Below are 23,208 nucleotides of genomic sequence, written 5' to 3' on the forward strand. Positions count from 1 at the left end.
CCCTGCAATGATAAAGCAGTTTTTGAACGTAAATGAATGTTTAGACCTCCTTACCTAAGTCATACATTAGGCAAAGTTAAAAAACAAGAATACAAATATATATCAACTGCATAAGTGTTGCATTCTTTGGGTTAACACTAATATTGTAGACAAACTGCATATTATAATATGTTATTGTTTTGATGTTTTGGATGTAGTTTATGTTATCCTGTATATAAGAAAGAATTTCATCCAACAGCTGGATGGAAGTTGTTCACAGCTGCATACCCCACAGGTCTGAGCCAAGTTCATAAGCATTCTCTGAAGAAGTGTTGTAAGCAAAACCAGACAGTGAGGGGGTGTGTAGCTCAAAGCAACTGCATGCACATTTCTCTTACTACAGAAGCAAGGAAAGGGATGTCTTAGCTTGAATGCTTTAATAATAAATATAATGTCCATCGAAGGTGACCTTTTGTCTTCACATTGTTTTTTTTTTCAAGATGTTAGCATCAAAAGAGAGAGTTGAGGTTTCCATGTAAGCTAATTCTGAGCTATTTAAAAACACCTGAGCAGCTTAATCCTTTGAAGGCCAAAGGGTTAATGTGCCTACCCATCCACCTCGGGAGTTTTCACTTCACACATTTAATGTACCCTCCAGACATGCTGAATTACAGTGGTAAGTGCAGATTGTCACCTGTTTAACCTCCAGGCTTTAGAGGCTGCTTAGATGTTTGGATAGTGAAATGCAGCATACTGTAATTCATCTTAGTGACCTCATCTCTCTTGAGGTCACTAAGCCTTTAACCAAAGGCTTAAAATCTGCAATTATACTGACATTGTTGTGATATTTTGAATGCATCAATCTAGAGACTCAGATGGCGATAGTAAAACACCAAATTTGTGTACCTATAATCATTTCCTGTATTCATAAATATAGATTTTAACTTCGAGGTAGGAGCAACCAGGTATTAGACTTAAATATTTTCATATATTGCAAAATTCATTATACAAACAATCTTTCATAAGCCCCTGAACCACAAGTCACACAGCAGATCCTACACATCAATGATCCACCACCACATTTCACTATAAGTTTGGGGCATTTTGTTGTATGTGGCCCTCTTTTTCCTCTTTTTACATGCTGATGGTGTGCCTCACCGTAATGTTGATTTATATGTCCTCTGATCACAACACAATTCAAATAAAAAAATTTAATTAGCTTATTAAATTTTGTGGTTCCTTTCATGCTAGCAGTTTCAACATTAAACCTTGACACTGAAAAAAGATAATAAAGTAAATAAAGTGTGCAATCTTAAACTCTTCTTCCTTTCTCTCTTTACTCCAGTAAGCTCACCCCAGTTTCTGTAAAGTGTCTAAGTATTCTAAACTAAAGCTATGTATCATATCCCAGGTCATTACATTTTAACATTTTTAAAAAAAATATATATATAGTTTATATTTTTAACTTTTACTTTTACTGATGCATAACGATTTATTCATCGTATATTATTGCATTGTCCTCATTTTAAATCTTTTGGAAATATACAGTATATTGAGAGAAATTTTGATTGTAATGAAATGTTGAGAGATTGTAATGAAACAGGTTTACAATGAGGATTCTTGTTATATGAAGTTTTAGAATAAGTTTTTGTCATTTCTCATTTTAAAATTTTGTTATTTGTCCTACTGGAAGATCCAAGATTTATTTATGAGTTCAAAAAATGTTTGTTTTATAATTTTTATTTATTTATTTAAATGTGCCCAGAAGTTACTTATTTATATCATTAGGCCAGACTATTTCTGAAAGTTGCCTTTCTGATGTCGCTATCGACTTCTTGACCAAAGACATTCTAGCCTGGTTATTGATTTTAGGCTCACAGGCAGCTGCAGAAAGAATCCCTGTTCTTCTTCCATTTTGCAATGATGGTGTGCTCCAGGAAGCATTACAACCATCAGAATAGAGCATGGTTTATACATTTGCCAAAATCAACTGTATGTGCTCAATTATTTGAAATCTACAGATACTTCATTGTTCTTCATAGCTTATTCTCTGGATTGTAAAGTCATCTCAAGATAATCCAATATTTATATATAGATATTGTATGTGATTGGATTATTCTCTAAACAGCCACATCCTGAGTGCACAATAACCTTTTTAATGTTCTTGTTTTTCCTATTCTATAAAATGTTAAATTAATTTTTACTTAATTTTTAAATGTTTTAATTTCACATTAAAGATGAACAAGGTTCTTATCTTTTTTTTTTTACATGTCACAATTGTGCCATTTCAACAGTAATTGATACAGTAGATATCAATACACACACTTGTGTATATAGTAACTCATATAATTACTCTACAATCATGATGAGCAGTAAAGCATCTCACCCTGCACAAAACATTGAACCTTGAGATGGACGGACTACAACAGAGGAAGACCACATGAGGTTCCACCCCTGTCAGCCAACAACACAAATCTGAAGTTATCATGGGTAAAGACTCACCCAAACTGAGCAGTTGAAGAAAAAACCTCACCTTCTTCCAATTTGTATATCTATATACTGTACAGTGCTGAAAATATTCAGACCCATTTTATGTTTTGTTAAGCTAAAATGCTTGCATTTTTAACTGTACCCCATAATGACAAAGGAAACACATATTTGTTATATCTTTGCAAATTTAATAAAAAGAGATAACATACATACTGACATAAGTATTCAGACCCCTAACTCTTTTCTTAGTTGATATTTCTATATTTTGTTGTATACAGATTTCAGGAGGTGTTTTTCAGTCCCTGATGCTGAAAAACACAAAACACATCCACAGTATGATGCTACCACCACCTCTTAAGGTAGTGTATTATTGCACAAGTGATGAAGGCTTCCTGTTTCCTCTTGACATATCACTTGGAATTGAGGCCAAACATTTAAATCTTCATTTCATCCTAGTTTGAAGTCCTTGTTTTTGTAAATTCCAAGCAGGCTTTCATGTGTCTTGCATTTATGAGAGGCTTCACTTTGGCCAGGTTGTCATAAAGCCCATATTGGTGTAAAGTCACAGTGATGAATACCCTGACATTTTCCCCATCTCCACACATGATCTCTGGAGCTCAACTAGATGGAACATGGAGTTCTTGGTCACCTCTATGACCAAGGCTTTTCCTCCCTGACTGCTCAGTTTGGCCTGGCAGCCAGCTCTAGGGACAATTCAAGATGTTTCAAACTTCTATTTAAGGATTATCGAGGGAAGTTTACAGTTCGTTTATGCCACAGATGGATTCCAAGTCTAAAATCACACGCATAAATAAATGTATCGGAATACTTAAATCAATGTGAAATCTCAGTATTTTGAAATCTCAGTATTTTATTTTAAAGGGAAGGAATATATAGAAATAAATAAAGTCTGAATAAAGTCAGAATATCTTTTTTCATTTATTCATTCATAAAGGTTTAACTACCTTCTCACACCTTGCAGCGCCTCTCAGTCATATGTTCAGGAAAACAATAAAAATATTTTCTTTTTCTGAACCCCCCCACAACACAACACAACACATTCCTCCTCTGTAGGTTGGTGCCAGAAGCTAAGATGTGTGAACTGAGGTGAGTCCAGATCAAACAAGGCTGTCTGAGAGGAGATGAGATACGAATGTGCTGCCCTCTTCTTCTAAAGGTCAAAGGTCTCTCCATCTCTCCTCTCCCCCTGTGTGCTGGATAGAGCTGTGGCCAGGTCAGCTGTAGTTCAAGCACCGCTGAGCAGTATTTTAAGAGATGAGCACTTTCCACAAAAAAATCAACACTGTAACCTCTACAGAATTTGTGTAGCCTTAATCATCCCACCTAGACAGGCTATTATATTATTTGGATTTCAGCTTGATATAAGTTTGTGCTATGAGAGAATTCTCTTTGAAAGGTCTATGGCTGCAATTCAAGTTTACATTCATACCTTTTCTCTCTGCTATAAGACTTTTCAATGATGAATGAAATCTGACTGTTTAATGATGTTTGTTCCTTACAAAATGTACAGTATATGTTCATGTTCAAGTCAGACAGTGATTCAAATTGTTTTGCTTCCTGAGAGGCAGAGAGGGAATGAGAGAGCAGGGGATTGGGATGTGACACAGTGCAGGTCTACCAGCAGGTCATCAGAGATCTGTGAGCTCTGTGAAAATGTGCAGGATAAAGAAAATAAGGAGAGAGAGTGAGAGTGAGTGAGCAAGAGAGAGAGAGAGAGAGAGAGTGAGTGAGTGAGTGAGTGTGTGAGGAGTGAGAGAGAGAGAGAGAGTTTGTGAGAGAGAGAGAGAGAGAGAGAGAGAGAGTGAGTGAGTGAGTGTGTGAGGAGTGAGAGAGAGAGAGAGAGAGAGAGAAAGTGTGAGAGAGAGAGTGTGTGTGTGTGTGAGAGCGAGAAAGAGAAAGTGTGAGAGAGAGAGTGTGTGTGTGTGAGAGCGAGAAAGAGAGAGAGACAGAGTGTGAAAGAGAGGAGGGAGCGAGCCAGCGAGAGAGTGTGAGGGTGAGAGAGAGAGAGAGAGAGAGAGAGAGAGAGTATAAAGCATTACAGAGTTGGATGGTGGTGTGTTTTGTGAAGCCCTACATCATGCTAAGTCTTCACCTGCCTCTCTTTATGCAACAAGGGGCCCCTTCAACAAATCTTCAGTTTTTTTAACCAGGCACCTTGTGTTGCTCCAACACAGCATCTGTGTACATGAAATGTAAAACATAATAACAATTACATGTAGCTATTAATAGCTTCCTGGGACAGTCATGGTTCACGCAAGGATCACAAAAGAAAAACAATAGAAAATACTGATAATCATGTCACCATCACTCATCTTTAAACAGTGATGAATCCATGAAGGATGAAACTCGTCTGAGATAAGCTTCCAAAACGCAAATAAGCCCGTACAGTCGTACCTCCTCTACAGAAGACTCTATATAACGTAAGCGTGGCTACTTCCGTGTTTCTCAATCAGACAACTTTGAAACTTCCGTATTTCGAAGGCTACTGCGGCCGGAGTCTCACTTCACCGTCCTACCCGTATTCCTACAACCCACCCATGCTCGTGATAGGATAGGCTAAAATTCCACACAGAAACCAGATCAAACGTACAGAATGCCCGTGATTAAGAAATAACAGCCAATCACAGGGCAGGAGGCGGGACTTTGTCGGAATACGGGCGACAAACTAAAACTATTGCTGGCCGAGAGTGAAGAGCGCACAGTGACACAATGAAGTCCATACCGGAGGATTTATCCACACTCGTTTCAGGTATCAGATTGTCGCAATGAACGACACTAACATTTACAATGATCATCATTTTTCAAACCCTGTAATATCATAGAGGCACAGAAATATCACAGTAACATTTGGCTCTAGTTTATTAGCCTCGGTTATTTGGCAGAAAAGAGGAAGTTGTTAATGGATGATGTGCAAGAGAACTGATAGAAAACAAACCAGTGAAGAAAAATGCTTCAGTTCAGGAAATGGTTATTTTTTATTTTAGAATTTAAAACTCTGTTGTACTGTCCTTAAAGTTAGCCGAGTAGTTACCAAAGTGTACAGCTTGTTTCTTTACTGTTTACAGCTTGTTTCATTGACTCTGTGAGTATTGTTCTTAATTCTCAACTGTCATTTGGATACACTTCCACGAACCTCCTGAGATGTGAAAACAGATTGTTATTGATCTTTATTTATAACCAACTAGTTTTGATGACACTTAAGTAAATAAAGTGTGTAATTTAATCTGTAAGGCTTATCTGGATTTTCAGATTTGGAAGCATTTTTGACAGAAGTTCTGAAAGGAGAAAATCTGAGCAAGAAAGCAAAAGAAAAAAGAGATGCTTTTATAAAGAGAATAAAGGAGGTCAAAGCCAGGTATGAAGTAACGTATTTGTTGTATGACATGTAGTATGGCTGTCCGTAAAGGATTTGTTGACATAAATTTGCATTGTAGTTGTTACATGTCAAAATATTTCTTTTTTTTTTTTTTCAGTTACCCGCAGGATTTCAAGGAAAAACGTAAGATTTTAGCTTGTATGTCTTTGTTTCTGATAGATTGAAGGTTACATTCACATTACACAAACGGGGAAGTTTGCATTGAGCACATCGCTGCAGCTTCTTCCTGGCACCCAACACGCTAAATATACTGTGTTTGCAGAATTTCATGCTCAGTAGAGGAAGCTGGCGACATTGGATTGTGCTCATAAAAATATATTTGTATTCAGTGACCAAATATAGAATAAATAGAATTTTGATATATCTACTGTTTTCCACCATGCAATAGCATTTTCTCCTATTTGGATGCCTGTAGATTGTAGCCATAACCTATTTTAACCATAAGGCCACAAGCCCCCATATGCCATTTGCACATATTTTCCTAAACAGGACATCATAGTGCCCTGAAATATTCTTTTATTGTAAAGACATGAAAAGGTTGGGGTAACAGGTGCACTATTCACTCTCATTTTGCATTTGGCTATCCAAAATCTATGCAAAGTAATGTGTCTTTTGTATGTCCATATGTTTTGGTTGATTGCCATTCTCTGTGCAGTGCCAGTTTAAGAAAATTAGTACTGTGTGCCTTTGAGGCATGACAGAGAATCCTGAATGCAATCATGTAACTATCTTTACATCTTACTTATGTACTGTCAATAAAGAGACCCCAATTTGCTGACATCCATTTCCTCCAGTGTGGGTCGATGATGTGGCAAATCAGTGATGAAAACTTTGTCATATAGGAGATGAAGAGTGGGATGAGATTGACGAAGCAGACAGCAACAATGATGGCTGTTCGCTGCAATCTGAGCGCATGGATAGAGATGACGAGCCAGCATATGATGGTAGGTGCAACAGTAATGGCCTTGTACACAGATTGTAAGTGGGTTTAAAAAGTGTGACTTCCTTTAAGCACTTTTCTTTGTTAAAAGCATACTAGACTTTGGTGCACAGTTTATAAGGCTGGATTGGTATTAGTGCTATGTTTATGGTCCACTAGCTAAAGATACAAGCTTCTTTTTGGTTAATATCATATTTTTTCACACTTCAACATCGAGAGAAGAAGTAAAAAGTTCTATATTCCAGAATATTGTTTAATTATCTACACTTGTTAATTATCTGCTTGTGTCTCAACTAACGCCTCTGTCTTTTTGGGGAATTGCTGTAGATTACAACATGAGTTGAAACGACTGTTTGAATGGTTGCTGTAACCTAGCAACAGGCTCGTGAATGACTAAAAAGCACAGGCGACAGAGACTAAGCGTTCCTTTGTCTTGGCGCAAATGCTTTATGACATGGACCTCAGACAATGCCGCCTACAGCCAATGTCATTTCAGACTGCCGTTTTCATTGGACACTGCGGACGAGCTAAACGAAAGAAAACCTGTAAATCTCCCTTGTTTCAAATCATGGTGCATGTCTTATCACATGAGCCAGGCAGAAGCTCTGGCAGCTCTGCAGATAGATATTACTGTGTGTGAGTGTGTGTGGTTTCACTGTGTCTATTTTAGTTATGCATAGTTGTGTGTCTGCTTGTGTGAAAGTTCTGCAGATGTGTGCTAGCGTTGTGTGAGTTTTATTGCCTTGAAACATGGGGGTGTTTTATAGGCCCTTTTGCCCCTGATAGCACAGCTGTTCCTGCAACCAGGAGAAAGTGCTCTAAGCCAACACTGCTTTTCAGGAATGAGATTAAGCAAACTTTGAGGTTAGACTTAGGGGTGGTTTATCTTCACTTGGTTCCATTTCAATCAAGGCATGCCATCTCTTTTTGAAAAAAGGACTTGTTCATTGAACATAAATGAAAGTGTTTTGGAAAATAGGAATGCTCACAATTGACAAGAGAAGTCATGTGAGTTATGTGCATCATGAATCTTTTTATTTGGTAAGGTTTCTTTTTTTTGTAAAATGCAGTTTATTTTCTCACATTATCACATAATTTTGCTTAAAGGTTTCACCTCAATAACCAAAGATTTAGAGATAATAATAGGCTATTATGGAAAAATTAAACATGGATTTACATTTGGAAATAATAGTATAGTTATTCAGAAGCATTTGTCTTATTCACTCTCTGCATGGTGTGTTTCCATGCCTCTTTGTCTACAGTAGTGATTGTGGTAAAGGATTTTTTTTTTACTTGAAAGGAGGTCATTCATTCATCAGGACTCTGACTCTCATTCAGCCATGCAAATAGTGGAATATAAACAAATTGGTTAGATGGGTTGTTTAGCTTTGCAATGCAAACAAGGGCTGCATATGCGGTGCATTATGGTGATTCTTGGCTTGTAGAGTGTAGCCCAATGTAAACCATTGTACATGACTGAGTAACCTTATTTTCTTTCTATTATTTATTTACTAAGCTTAATAACAGCAACACGTCTTTGGTAAAAGTTATAAGGCTAGTACAAAGTGTATTCTAAGCTCTGTTTTCTGGGTTTCCTCAGGCGTTCAGCAGGCCCCTCCAATAGCAGCTCAAGATCTTCAAGCTGTGTTTAAGAGTGGTTACCTGGAAAAACGACGAAAGGGTAGGCAGTCCTTCATGCCTTCTAAACAGATGTATTTCACGTTGTGTTTGTTTTAACATACCGTAACCTGTAAACATGTGCCTTCTGGCAGATCACAGCTTCTTTGGCACAGAGTGGCAGAAGAGATGGTGTGCTCTGAGCATCCACACATTCTATTATTATGGCAATGAGAAAGGTGTGATCATTTCTATTCTTAATGAGTTCAAGTGTATTTCAGTTGGTAGATCACAGAGAATTTTTTTAAACTGCTGGTTCGGTTACTGAACTGTTGAGCAGTATAAACGTACATGCTTATCAAGAAACTGTATCAAACAATGCTCATAATTCTGATAAATCCCAACAGATAAACAGCAGAAGGGAGAGTTTAATATAAGCGGTTATGCTGTCAAAATGAACAACACATTGCGCAAAGATTCCAAGAAAGACTGCTGCTTTGAAATATCTGCTCCTGACAAACGTGTGTACCAGGTACATGTCATCATCATGTACTTCTGTAAACAATAAAATGTCCACTTACCTGTATTTGGTGCTCTGATTACAGCTAAATTCTGCCCCCCTTTTTCTTTTCCTAGTTCTGTGCCTCCACACAGAAAGAGGCAGAGGAATGGGTAGAGCAGATTAGCTTTGTGATCAAAGGTAGGCTAGTTTTTCTTTCCATAATATTTGGTGTTTGCTTTCACAGTGTTTTGTGAACTAACACGTCTGTACTCATACATAGACATGGAAGGCATCATTCCTTTGGAGGAGGAACAGGACACATATGATGACTGCTTACCTCTGAATATGAATTTAAATACAGCTTCCGTGCCTGCACCCATTGATGACGATATCTATGAGGAGCTTCCTGGTTTGCCATCTTATATAAACTAATAAAAACCTTTAGTTTAATGCTAGAGTTAGGTTTTAGTATTAATCCTAACTATCATATATAACATTTCAAGACTATGAACCTATGATGAAATTTAAGAAATACTTTTTGAGATTTAGAATGCAGGATACAAATAGCCATTATAGATCCCTTTAGCATATTTCTAATGCCACTAGAAAATCTTCAGGGGGAAATATCTTAACCTCTTCAATTAATTAATTTCTTTCATTTAACTTGTGTTTCCTTATATCCCTTTTCTGTCTCAGAGGAGGAGGTGCCTCACACTAATAAACCAGCACCAGAGCCAGTCAGCAAACCCCCCATAGCACCTCCAGTGACAGGTAATTGCACTGAGGCCACCAGGCCTCTCCATACTCTTTCAGCCCTGTAAATTTTCACTGCTCTGCTGACTCTGTGCTGACCAGCAGAAGAGCTCTGGCCCTTGCCTTCTCTCCTGTGATCCTGTGGATTTTAATACATTGATTCATTAAAAGTTATAGAGAGTTAGTGGGAAGGGTAGATGGATCAGTGCTGGTTCTGCACACGTGAGACAGAAGCAAAGAATGAGTGTTGGAGTTTGTTAAGGGAATTCTTTAAGGGAAATATAAAAAAATATCAGAATAAAGATTCATGAAGGACTACAAGAATCTGATAAGAAAAGAAAAGAAAAATTTGTCTTAGGTTCAACAACATTGGATTGTAATAACTCTCTCTCTCTCTCTCTCTCTCTCTCTCTCTCTCTCTCTCTCTCTCTCTCTCTCTCTCTCTCTCCCTTCCCCCTTTACATTTACATACTGGTATACTTTATTTGATTGTATATTTGCAAAATCATGTACTCATTTGGCAGACACACTTATCCAAAGTTATTTACAAGTGAGGCAAAAGTACTGTGCAACAATATAGTTGTTAAAGGAACTAAATGTATCACATTTTCACCACGAAAGCAGAAACAATTACAAGATACAGTAGTTTTTAGAAGAATTCAAAAGTTCTCAGCTAAACACAAGGGTTACACGTACTAGTTCTCAAATGTGCGAGTCATATTAATGCCAGTCAGGCTCTTTATGATGCATAACTCTAGAATTATTGGCAGCTTTTATGAAACTTTATGAACTCAAATTTATTATGAACATTAAACAGAACTGCTTAAATTATCGTTTCAACTTTATTTTATTGAAATAATAGTAATGTTTTTTCAATAAAACAAAATCATTTTCAAAAGAACAAATGCAGTTTCTCACAGAAATAAACTCCTGAGAGAGGCAGTGAAGTTTTAGGCTAAAACAAAACTAAACTTTGCTAAAAAAGGATCTTTTAAGAAGATAAGCCCAAATATACAATAACATAATAACATCTAAATAAACTGAAATATAGTTGCAAGGGAAAGGTGAATATTTTGTACAATGGTTTTCTCTGTATTTAAGCCCTGTTGAGCCACATCTGTAGTCTAAAGTAAATGAGGAAATTCCACATGCACAACCTAGGAATTACAAAAGACTTTGAAATAGTCAGTACAGAGACCTTGTACAAGTGACGGTTGTGTTGTTAGACAGTACAAGAAATGCAAAGTGTAAAAACAAGTTAAAATAATCCCGTGTAGCATACCTGTGTGCTTAAATCTCAAAATGTCACTTTTTGCATTGCTCATTTTTAGAGCGTGAGCATTATTCTAGATTTGTCTAACGGTAAAATCATATAAATAAACCGAAAAGCTGTTTCAATTTCAAATTGGGAGCACTCTGTTTTGCTGTTTTGTATGTTTTATGAAGGGTTTTGTGTCCCTGCATGAGTGCAGTGTGTGTCCTGGTGAGTTCTGGCCACTGGGCAGGATTTGGTAGGCACTGGCAGGAAGTGAAGTGGAGAGGCTGCCAGCGGCGCTGTAGCCCTCCCCGGCCCTCTGCTCTCAGCTCACAGCACAGGAAGTCCTGCTGACAAGAGCCATGGCTCAGGCAGGATTTCATGACAGATGCTTAGGAAAAGGGGCTAGCAGTACAGACAAGCATGGAGTGGATAAAAGAAAAGCTATAACCGTAAGCCTTTTATGTTAGGATAACTGAATTCACATTCAGTTTGATGTGGCCCAGAAAGTGGCAGCATTATACACACTCTAAAACTTGGGGATGAATTTGGAAATCAATAAATAATTTGAATATGATGATATCATGATATCATATGTTGATGTGAAGGTAATGGGCTTCTTTACACAATATGAAAGGGTGGTTCACTCTTGTTGCTGGGTGAGCTGTGATGTCTATTATTATATAATTGTTGTAGTTTTGATACTTGTGTGAAAATTACTAACATTTCAGGTCATTCTCAAATTCCCCAATAAATGTTTTAGTAGATGACATCTGGAAAATATTTTGGACCAAATATTCCATACCGGCGAATCCTTTGCCTGTCACAGTTTTTGTCAGTGCAGACAAATCAGCTAATTATTAGGTCCTACATGAGTTAAATCAGTTGTGTCAGCAGTAGGGAAAACTTCTGGCTGTGCTGTGTAGCAAGTCCCCAAGATTTAAAAGACCTGCTTTGGATCTTTAGACAGTCGTTGCTCTCTGCTGCCCACTGCTGGTCTCTTAATACGCTGGAAAAATGAAATGGCAATCCAGTTGGACATATTCTTACTGAACTGATATGTTGTAACCAGAGATGAATATGAATTTATAAACCATGTATATTTTTTAAAAATAATTCAGTGATTGTGACAGAAGTGACACTAGATTATATTAAAAAAGAGATTTTTGCCATTAGAAGTCATACAGTATTTATTGTGTTATGTTCTTTTTCCACACAGCAGTAAATAAGAGCACAGACTACCAGAACTACTTCCAGGGTTTGTGGGACTGCAGTGGAGACCAACCTGATGAACTGTCTTTCAAGAGAGGGGATGCCATCTACATCCTCAGCAAGGTATGAGAACAGCTGGAAAGTTCTTTACACATTACATTTCCAGATCAGATCATCAAATGATACTTCACAAGCTAGTGGTGTAATGTACAAGTTGCTAATAAATTTGCAAATACATTTTTTAGTAAGTAGTACTGTTGCAATTGATGGTGTGATGATAGTGACTGTTAACAGGTCAACAGTGCTTTCTGCCAGTGCCAGTACTGTACACTGAATGTTAAACTGAGATGAACCTTCTCTTGGAGTGCAGTGATGGGATTGGTCTTGTCACTCAGGAAACTGTTTTAGTGATTTTGGCCTGAAGCGTCGTGTGACCTGGCAGCATGTAACATTCTGCCGCCTCCACTTCTTCCTTATCCACAAGACTGTGTGTGTGTGTATTTCAACAGAGTCCTTCTGGGAGGCTTGATGCCATGTTTGGTTAGGTCTGCCATCCGCTTACCGTCAGCATGGCTCTGTCACTCCTTGTAACTGTGTATTCCTTTAATGCTAGTTTGTGTTCTGTGGAAGCTCTGAATCCAACTCTAGATTTGCACCAGGTGTGCAGGAGAATAAGTTCCTGTACCTGTCAACTGGGATGTGCAGGCCAGCTGTGACGAGCCAAGCGTTGAAGTTTGCACCTAGCTCAGAGTATTAGCTAGATAAACCATCAAGTTAATTTAAGACAAGGGTGAATTTTTCTGTTTCTGGAAGCATGCTAGTCTAGCTTCAAAAGCTTGGGCTGACATTTCTACATTTAAAAAAAAATTCTTTCATTAGACTTCAATATGCTGGTCTTTTGGTTTTTCTAATTCCTGTGAGAATATTTAACATGTGGACTGATATGTTCTCTCTAAATTTGCATTATGGTCCTCCGGGTTCCTTCCACTGTTCATTAGCTACACTAAATTGCCTCTACATGTGTGTGTTTGTCTGTCTGTGTGAACTTATAGTGCCTTGCGATGGACTGCTGTCCCATTAAGGGTGAATTCTTCCATCTTGCTCCAAGTGTTACCATTGCGTCAGTCAGCTGTATGGTCTGGTCTTTATCAGCAATTATTTGAAGACTTTGGCAGGAAGGAATTAGTGTTGGGTCTGTGGTGAACTCAGACTTTGCGCTGACCCATTAGTTCCTCAGGAGCTCTCAGTTGCACAAATATAAACTGGTGTAAAAAGGACATTATTTACATTTACATTATTTATTGTCTAGTGTCACCCAAATGAGAATGGCTTCCCTTCTGTGTCTGGTTCCTCTCAAGGTTTCTTCCTCATATCATCTCATGGTGTTTTCCTTGCCACCGTCACCTCTGGCTTGCTGTAAAGCTGTTTTGAGACAAATATCTATACAAATAAATTGATTTGAATTGAATTGTTATAAGGATACAGTAGACTCTGCAATCACAACAACCCTGAATTTACTGTCTTTAACTTAAGGTGAACTGTTGAATGTTTCTTAAAATTACATCATCAAATGCAAGAAAGATGGCATACATCACGCAACATCCATAACCTATCACCCCAAAAGATAAAGCACCATTAAGGAAAGTATCTCAATTCTAGAAACTTGAGCTGCATCATGTACTTCATTGTCCATTTTTTAGTGCAAGTGTGCCACCTCGTGGCTGTAAATAGTAACAAGCTATTTCACCAAAGTGAGAAAGTTCAGTATTACATTAATTTCAGTAATTTTAAACACAATACATTTTTTTCTTACACAAGAAATATAAAAGACTATTAAGATTCACATAACTTGAATAATTTTTGTATTAATAACATAATAGATCATTGTAATATTAATGTACATTGAATATTTATAATAAAGGCCTGAAGACATATGTATTTCTCTAAACACACGGTTTTATAATAATGTAAATGTTATTATTTGCTGGCTGATGCTGTGGTTTGTTGGTACTGTTTTTATTTTAGTGTCTGTGCTTGTTGCTTTGGCTCATTGTGCTGAAGACCCTTCCCCCTCTTCTCCAGCCGCAGTGACCATAAAGCTGGTTGGGTTTTAGTGTCCAGCTGCGGCTTATGGCCAATTCAGTGCAGTCTGGAGAGCAGACTAGTGGGGCTATTAGTGTCCAGGCTCCTTCCCCTTGGCCATGCAGCAGCTGCAGGACTTCCCCTGCCCCCTTCCTCACTATTGCCCATGCAGACCCAAAGCCAGTCTTAAAGGGTATTGACCATCAGACCAGGGGGAGGTGTCAGGGCCCTAAATCATACACTCACTCTCTCACACACACCCCTCTTTTCAAAGCTAGCCTAAAGTAAGTTTGCTGCACAGTATGTCAGTCTCTGTAATTTTTAACATTTTAACATTAAGGCCATCTCTTTTGTGATTTGAATGAAACCGAAATATACATTAATGAACATAATTTACATTTAAAAACTTGGGTCTAAATTTTGCACTAGGATTTATTAATATTAATTTTATTCAGCTAAACTGTTATCTCCTATATATATCTCCTTTGTGTGTGTGTGTGTATATATATATTAATTATTCTATTCTACTTATATACTTACGTATGCATGCACATACCATGCATTAGCTAATGAGATTCCATCCATGCTTAAATCACTTGATACTATGCAGTTTGACATTAGCAAAAGACTCATATGCATTAAGCAAATCATGTGGTCTAGGCTCATACATGTTCCATGAGCTGTAAAACAATGGAGCCACTCCATGCAAGTGCAATGAGCATAGTCTCAATAGAGTTAGTCCCTAATGAAATAAAACAAATGTTCTTTAGCAAGAATCTTTAAGTGTGTGTGTGTGTGTGTGTGTGTGTGTGTGTGTGTTTGTGTATGTAGTGGCATCTGTGTGCATTTGTCTGAAGTTGTTTTGGCTGAGTGTGAGGTCTTTTCCTTTTGCTGTTTTACATGTCACACATGCCTGCTAATCTGTGAGTGCTGCCCTCCTGCACACACAAACACCGTGTGAGCCTCGATCAGTGGGTTGGGCTACATTACACATGGTGCACATTTACTTCCTTAGCCAACACACACAACCTGACCAACTGTTGTGCTGTTATGTATACGGCAGTCTGTATAAAGTTTGCTTCATGCCCTTGAGGTACACAGTTAATAAACTAAAAAAAATTCAGGACACGCTCGCAAATATATAATTTAAAAAAGACAAACTTGTTAGTTATTGCTTCTTTCATGTTCTTTGCTGCTATTTACACATCAATGTTTTATGCTCATAAAGAAAGGAGAACACAGGTCTAGACTGTTGTGGGCCACTGTCTGTTTCTCCATTACAGTTTATATCTGTGGGAGCTGTCAGCAGCAGCATTAAGTTGCCTGGGGTTTTATAGGTCGATATGTGCTCATATGCACTAAGAGCTTGGCTATCTAGAAGCAGACATTTTACATCTGCCCCAGTGCGCACCCGGAATCACTTAAGTTCCTGTGGGTCAAGTGGAGGACCGCAAAAAGTTCATATTTAACTTCTGTGCTGCTATGATGTAAACCACATCTCTTGTTTCATTCCACGTGGAGAGACGTTGTCTCCTGCAATGAGCTAGTGAAGGAGGAAGGATGGATGGAGGGTATCTGGTCTACTCTGTGGAGATCAAAGCCTGGTGTGTCAGAAAGAAGAGAGGCTATAAAAGTCACTCTACACATTGAAGAATCGGCTGCTATAGGATGGAATAGTCTAGATCGAGATGTTTGAGGCCAGACAACGTTTAGCTATCGTAAGGCTGTTTTTTCATCTTAAACCTAGCAATGGTTGTTTTGTTACTGGAACTGTTACTGAAAGAAGGGTAGAAGGCACTTTTGAGCTTTAAATATATACAAATGTTCAGGATTAACCCATTATTAGTAATAAATATGAAATGGAAGTTTGCAAGTCCTGTAGATAAAAACATTTTATTTTTTGTGTTGTTTTACCCAATCGACATTTAGGATCTGAACATTTTGGAAAAAACATTTGGCATATTGGCAATCCCAATCACCCATTGTGTTATTTTCCACTGTTCTCTGTGATCAGTTATTTTCAAGTGATTCTAAGCAAAGTTCATCTGAATATAATTGATAATAATCACATTCTTTCTGTGAGACATTTCATTTGTTATTGCTTTTAAGTGGTTATCTTTGCACATCAAGAACTCTGAGCTCCTCAACTTTGAGCCTGTTTGTTGTCTATATTGGAAAACCCCAAAAACCCTCTAATCCCCCTTGTGGACAGACCTCTGATTCTTGAAGTTGTACCAATGCCTATGACTTAAGTTGTTTTGATTGCAATCTTTTCTCAGTGTTGTGTTGTGTGTTTAGGATGTGTGAATTTATGCTCTGTCACAAACCGATTAGACTCTAGTTCACTCTTTATCTCCTGACTATTTAAATATAATAGAACCTTCTCTATGCGTTGACTGTACTGTTTTCAAAGTCTGTGACAGTCTAAATGTAATGCAATTGATACTGAGCAGCAACTACAAAGATTCATGTCCAAGCTTTCACACAAAGGTCACACTACATCAGCAGTAAGGCAGATCTGGTCTTTCATTCCTCTTTCCTTAGATCCTCCACATCATCTTCTGCTATTCAAATTCTTTTTTGGCACAGGATGTTTCTATTCTTTCTTCCTCACTGTTCTTCGTCAGGCAGCAATGCATCTGTCAGAAAATGGGGCTGATGATGTCAGTCCACAATCTGTGTATTAGAAATTTGCTTTTCTCCTCAAATTCTGAAATATTCATACATGCATACATATACACTGTTATATGAATTCTGTGTTTAAGTTGCTTTAAGGGATGGGGCATTAGGGCATAGGAATCTGAGGTGAACAAAGCTGTGAACTCTGAAAATTGACAGCTGCTTACCCTCTGCTTACCTTCTGACAGCTATAAGGTTTGCCCTTGTCTTGTGTCAAAACACTGATGGTTGAAGCTTTAATAAAGATGTGGAACCGACTTCAGTCAGGTAAAATGACTGGATTTTTTTTCTTGTTCTCTCCCACAGGAATATGATACTTTTGGCTGGTGGGTTGGAGAGATGAAAGGTGTCATTGGTATAGTGCCTAAAAGCTACTTGACAGAGCTTTACATTTTGTGAAGGCCTCAACGTAAGTATGTTAGTCACAACATTTTTACCTTTGTACTTCAATACTGAAATCATTTACTTATATTTTAATAGTATTTAAATAAAATATTATATAAATCATTACTTATATTTTATGAACACTAGTTTGAAGTATAACTCTCACTTTGTGATACTTCTAGGGTCATCTGAACTTCCTTTAATCCTACCTCGTTGAGGTAATGCATTTTGCGTTAATTCCAGTGTTTTTCTTGCCAGTATGCTGGATTGTTTTATATGTTTTGCTTAAAAAATAAGTTTGCTTAAAACTGTTGTTTTCTAAGTTAATTAAATGGATTCTATTCAATGTGAAAAATAACAAAGAATGACAAATGAATAATGTTTGCATCTTGAATTGTGTTTGAATGATGCAGGAAAACTATGCTTGTTAAGTTTAAAAAAATGTTATAAAACAGTTAGCTATAAAAAAATAAAGCTTGTGAAATTATTAGTAAGTATTTTTTGGTTATATATTTATTTAATGTAGATATATATGATCAGATGCCTGTGCAGTGAAGGATTCATGTTGCAGCCAGCAGGTGGCAGGAGTGACTTAGTTATTTGATAACTCGTGCTTTAGGTTGTCTTTTTCTATGCATGAAATCAGATCTGATCAAAACCATCTTACCATTCTGCGGCAGTGTTTTGCTATGTGCTAACACAAGAATGGAAGGATTTGACCTTTTTATGCTCAAACATACAAACAAATCAAAAAGCAGTTATTTAGCTGCAGGATTGATTGTCTCATGTTTGGCATATTGGATTGGATCTTCATGGATCATGTGCGCTACTGCACTGACTTCCACAGAACGTCTGGCCACTGAAGTGAAAAACTTAATTAAAAACATGAGTCAGACCATTACCTACTCAGAATGCTCCAGATTGAGTTGTTTATATTAGCATATTAACTCATTCAGCCAGGCTGCACACATTAAATAATACAGATATTTTTTAATTCGCTGATTACACAATGTGTCAGCTCTCTGAGACCAACATAGCGATAATCCCACCATGACCAAGATTCCCCCTGTAGAAATATCCATTTGAATCTTATTTTCTAACCGTAAATCTGCATTGTTGTGGTAAAGTGCAGATTTAGTTTATTTGATGGGTCCCTCTTTTTCATTCAGATGTTGTCTGTGTGATTCTTAAACTTTATTAAAAATCATCAAGCAGGATTTGGCAATTCTTCCATACAATTAACCATATAAAAAAGACAATATAAATATTTGCAGCTGTCCGTATAAGGCAAAAGAGAAAAGCATTATATAGGACTAGTTCCCCTCCGACTATAATCATGTTTGTTTGGATATAAAAGAGAAATGTGAAATCCCAGATGTTTTTAATCATCATTGTCTTAGCACAGGCTCTAGAGTACCTAATAATCTCAATTTTTTTAAAAAAGGATGTTTTTTTGTGTGTTATCTGTGCATATAGAACAAATTACTGAAACATATATTAAATACTGAAACAAGAAAAAAGAAAAAGAACAACCAAAATAAATTCTGAAGCTGAAATAATTCTTTTAAATGAAATTCTGTGAATTCAAGTAACAATTTATTACTATACATTCTGCATAACTAACTGAACAGAAAATAAAGATTTAGGCCAAAATGAGAAAATCCAACTTGTGTTTGTATTTAATTAAGCTGCATTTCTATTTTATTGCCTCAGAATACATCACTTCATGTGTTTGCGGCACTTTGTTGAGTGTGGTATCAATAAGTGGATTCCCTAGGACAAATTCATAAAAATGGGGATGAATGCATCTGATGTTCTTCCATGAACTAACTACATAAAGCCTGTGAATCATTCACATCACCAGTGTTCCAGTTTTATCCTTTCTATTGCTTTGCCAGGGCTGTGCTGAAGCCAGTTTATGACTTTCTGGCCTCTTTTTGTGCATGTAAAAATGTATGCATAATTTAAATCAGGACATTTACTCTGTATAAAACATTTCCCCCTTTCCTTTAATGAACCTTGTGGTTGTACTTGGCAGCGGGTATCACCACCCGGTCTGGAAGCATTTTCTTTCCAGACTTCTGAAGATGGCGTTCTTTTGTCTTTTTCAGTTACATCATTGATAATCATATTACATACACTATGATTTACTAATTTAGTAAAAAGCTCAAAACCTTTCCATTCCTTCGAAAGGCTAAAAGTCTGTTTTCCTCTAATCTACCCACAAACACTGCTTTCTGGTAGATTTCCATCTTGCAGTGTAGTCATTATAATTCTGCTAGTGAACTCCTCCACCGGCAGAGTATCGGCTATCTCAGCACTGATTAACGGTATTTTCTTACAGTGCTGTTATTTTCTTTGGTACACTTTGCTGCTGATTTTACAGCCTATTTTTGATTGTTTTAGCTATGTCCAGTTATTTGCTTTGTTTAATTTCCTTCATGCTCAGCTCTGAATTATTAATGTTGATTTATGACTGCAGGCCCACCACTAAGCACAAAAGACTGTAATATCATGAAAGTAGTTTGTCTTTATTTTTCACAGACATTTTGGCGATTACATGCCATAGACAAGCCTGTACTGCAAAAAAAATAAAGTAAATTGTTCTCATACAAAAGAGAACAATTGTGAACCAGTGAGAGGCTTATATCTGAGATAGCAAAAGAACGAGACAGAATGAAAGAGAGAGGAGCTGCAAACAGAGTGGACGTAAGGCACCTGTGGTGGGAGGTGGGGGTTCATTAGTATTCATTCTACATTTCTCTCCAGTTCCTGGAGACAGAAAGAGGTGGGGGGAGGAATCATCTGTCCCCCCCACAGGCTCTGCGGCTCTACTTTAGAGACTAAAACAAAGAAGAGAACAATGCTGTTGTGTAGAAGGTCTTACAGAGGAACCAAATTAAAGGGTTTGTCTGATTCAACACAAACCCTGTTTAACGTCATTCAGAGCCTCATACTTTAAAGATGTTTAGAACAATCACTTGTATTCTTCATTGTCTTTGAGTTGCTGACAGAGCTTGAGTTTTCTCTCTGTTTTCTGTACTGGTTGCTGTGGTCCTGTTTTATAGGACCTGGGAGGGTTGAGGCAGCAGATGGGCTGCCCTGCTGTGTGCCTGATTGAAATGCTGGAGCTGAAGCATACAAGTAAGCACACTCCTCAGCTTCAGTCAGCACCAGTCCTGCCTGGGAAACAATCAGCCTTGCAGGGTCTCTGTTACACAGAGCTGGATTCTGGGTGGAGGACGAGTAGACCCTGCCAGGGCACTTAGGTCTTGCTCTGCCCATGACTCCACCATCATTTATACACCTGCTGCCTGCCTGAGTGAGTTGGCTGAGTTTTGAGAGGACCTGTCGTCGCCTGACTGCTGTTGGCTTTTCTATTAAACAATACCAAAAAGATCGAAAGAAAGCGTTTTCTCCACGTTGTGTAAACTGGTACAAGTATATGATTGAAATGAAATCACATAACTAAGGATTAACAGAAGCATAAAAGATTATGTATTTATATTGTAAAAGTAGTTCTATATTTCTTGCCTGAATTCAATAGGATCCAAGCACCACCACCTATAATTATTTTATAGTTCAGGGTGAGTATTCTGATTTTTTGTTGTTTTTTTCTTTCAACTAGAAAATATAAATAAGAAACCTAATGTTAAGATTTAATAGTGTTAAATAAATAGAATATATGCAAGCTAATTTTTTTTTACAAGACAGCATAGTCAGCATTCACTGCAGTCCCAGCAGAAGAAAAAAAATCCAGAAAAAATCTGTTTCTTTAGCATTTAAATTTGAAGTTTGTGGAATATGAAGGTAAAGAGGTTTCTAGCCAGTGTCAGACAGCTGAGTTTCAAAGGCTGATGAGAAAGTTATTGAACAATACAGAAGTAATGGCAGAAATTAATGAATGTGTTTCATAGAAATGAAATCCATATAGAAATCCATCAACAGAAATGATCCAAAAAAGTTCTCATAAAGGTTTGTAATTTATATAACATGTTTAATACTTAGAATTAAATAATCAGGTTAGCTGGATAAACAGGATAGCTTTTTACTATTTAATCCTTTAATATTATCTCCTGACAAGTAGAGTAGATTGTTATTTACTCACAAATATTTTTTCCCCTCTGTTTGCTCTGGTATTTTGGAAGTATTCCAGACTTGTGCAAGAAAGGAATTTTTGTTCAAAGGCATGAAAACAATGCTAGTACTAAAACTCATTTGTCTTGGCTGTAAATATTTTTTTAATATTAAGTGTCAAGTGGATTAAACTGTCATATTAGCTTCAGATAAATGATGAAATAATAACAGTAGTGGGTTTAGGATTAAATCCTACTGTAGACGTACTAATTTGATCTATGGGTACTTGCACTTATTGAGTAGGCCTAGAATTCTGGCTACAATGGTAGGGATGGGTACGTTTGGCATTGAGTAGAGCAGGATGGGGCGTTTTTGTGTCTTTTGATGATATACAGTGCTTCAGGCTGGGGGCTGAATGATGAGGAGCCGGCCCGCTGTCCTCTGGGTGACATTCAAAGCCCCCATAAATCCTGGTCTTTATAGTACCAGATCGCCATAAATCCCACAGTCTAATTGGAGGTGTAATGAATTACCATAATTAGTCATAGGCGATATTACATTAAAAGCAGGGCGTGTGTGCTGCAGGGACGAGTCCATTATGGCAGAGGGAGCTTAGTGTGCGTGCAGAATAGATGTGTTGCAAGAAGTTGATGGAGCCTTCTGAGCAGCTTTGATTTTGCTCTAATTGTGGAATTTTTAGGATTTAAATTTATGCTTTACAAATTTGGAAATATATAAATTAAATTGTAATTGATTAAGTGATGAAGCTTATGAATTCCTATTAATAATCTTGCCTGTCATCATGATTTGAGCTTCAGGTAAAGTTTCTAAAGTGCAAATCACTGCTTAAAAGGTGTAGCTCATGTTTAAATGCTTAGATCATTTCAAATAAATCAGAACAAAAATGTTCTTCGTCCAGATTAATTGATCTATTTATTTTTGTCTGACTTCATTAAAAATTATTTAAACAATTTGTGTAAAACCTGTGTGACCTGTTTACTACCATGTACATGAGTTGCAAATGACACTTGCAAACACAGGGCAGTGTGGTCCACTTATCCTTTTGCCCCACTGCAAATTCTACTTGGTACTGAGAGAACTACACTGTGGTGCCAGTGGCTGTTTGGCAAAATATTGCTCGTCAGTTTTATGATGCTAATAAATGATGTTGTTAATGGATCCACACCATGTCCTGTGCCCAGCTCTAGACAGCTCCATCTATGACTCTTTTATTACAATTTGATCCTAAAATATAAGGTTTCATAGATAAAAGCCATAAACCAATTAATCTTGTGGGTGCTAAATTCCATTAATGATACTGAAACATTTCTAATTAAAATGGGCAACTATAAAAGGATACGTTTGATTAGACAGAAAGGAAGAGAGAGTTATTGAGGAAGGAAAGAAAGGTCAGAAAAAACTGAGAACTAAGAAGCTAAGAACTGCAAGTCCAGACAAGGTGTTCACTTGATCCTGCTTTCTGACTTGCATGCTGTATTCTACAGTGATTGATTTTAAGTAACTTAATTGGGTAAGCAGGGTTAATAAATGTATGGGACAGAACTTGGTGGGTGATAAGACTATGGTTATGGAAAATTTGTAATCTTCCTCTTTAAGACTCTGGCAATAAAATTTTGGTCTATTAATCTTGACAACTGGAGAACCTTGATAAAGATCTTCTCTACTACATTCCCTACTCATGCAAGTTGTTCACATCTAAATCATTTTTATCTCAACTGTTTTTTTTTATCTCTGTCTGTTAATTATTCACTCACTGTTTTTCACACCTTAATCGCTCTTATGTATTGATGTTGTATTCTTAAACATTTCTCAGGGAAATA

The 23,208-nt window shown here is 37.2% G+C and overlaps 1 protein-coding gene across 4 annotated transcripts; it reads left to right on the forward strand.

Annotated features, from left to right (window-relative positions):
• The first annotated feature begins 5,015 nt into the window (after positions 1-5,015).
• Positions 5,016-17,787, forward strand: skap2 (src kinase associated phosphoprotein 2). Of its 4 annotated transcripts, none has more exons than XM_060870510.1 (13): positions 5,016-5,239; positions 5,740-5,845; positions 5,964-5,989; positions 6,709-6,810; positions 8,407-8,487; positions 8,579-8,662; positions 8,831-8,955; positions 9,060-9,123; positions 9,206-9,334; positions 9,622-9,696; positions 12,156-12,268; positions 17,213-17,315; positions 17,473-17,787. In XM_060870510.1, exons 1-12 carry the CDS (start codon positions 5,200-5,202, stop codon positions 17,303-17,305), a joined length of 1,038 nt encoding a protein of 345 aa, XP_060726493.1. In that variant the 5' UTR covers positions 5,016-5,199; the 3' UTR covers positions 17,306-17,315; positions 17,473-17,787. The 4 variants fall into 4 exon arrangements, with proteins under 4 accessions (XP_060726493.1, XP_060726491.1, XP_060726492.1 ...); XM_060870508.1 differs by having other exon boundaries at positions 5,024-5,239; positions 12,153-12,268; positions 17,213-17,323; XM_060870509.1 differs by having other exon boundaries at positions 5,024-5,239; positions 12,153-12,268; positions 17,213-17,319.
• Positions 17,788-23,208: the final 5,421 nt, after the last annotated feature.

This window comes from Tachysurus vachellii, chromosome 5, assembly GCF_030014155.1.
Source record: "Tachysurus vachellii isolate PV-2020 chromosome 5, HZAU_Pvac_v1, whole genome shotgun sequence".
In the NCBI taxonomy this organism is placed as follows: domain Eukaryota; kingdom Metazoa; phylum Chordata; class Actinopteri; order Siluriformes; family Bagridae; genus Tachysurus; species Tachysurus vachellii.

What these genes read in the sequence shown, in the direction of transcription:
- skap2 (XM_060870508.1), top strand. Translation starts at nt 5,200, where the DNA reads ATGAAGTCCATACCGGAGGATTTATCCACACTCGTTTCAG. An exon ending in ATAAAGGAGGTCAAAGCCAG is followed by an intron (nt 5,846 to 5,963) that starts GTATGAAGTAAC and finishes TTTTTTTTTCAG; the next exon opens with TTACCCGCAGGATTTCAAGG. An exon ending in GATTAGCTTTGTGATCAAAG is followed by an intron (nt 9,124 to 9,205) that starts GTAGGCTAGTTT and finishes ACTCATACATAG; the next exon opens with ACATGGAAGGCATCATTCCT.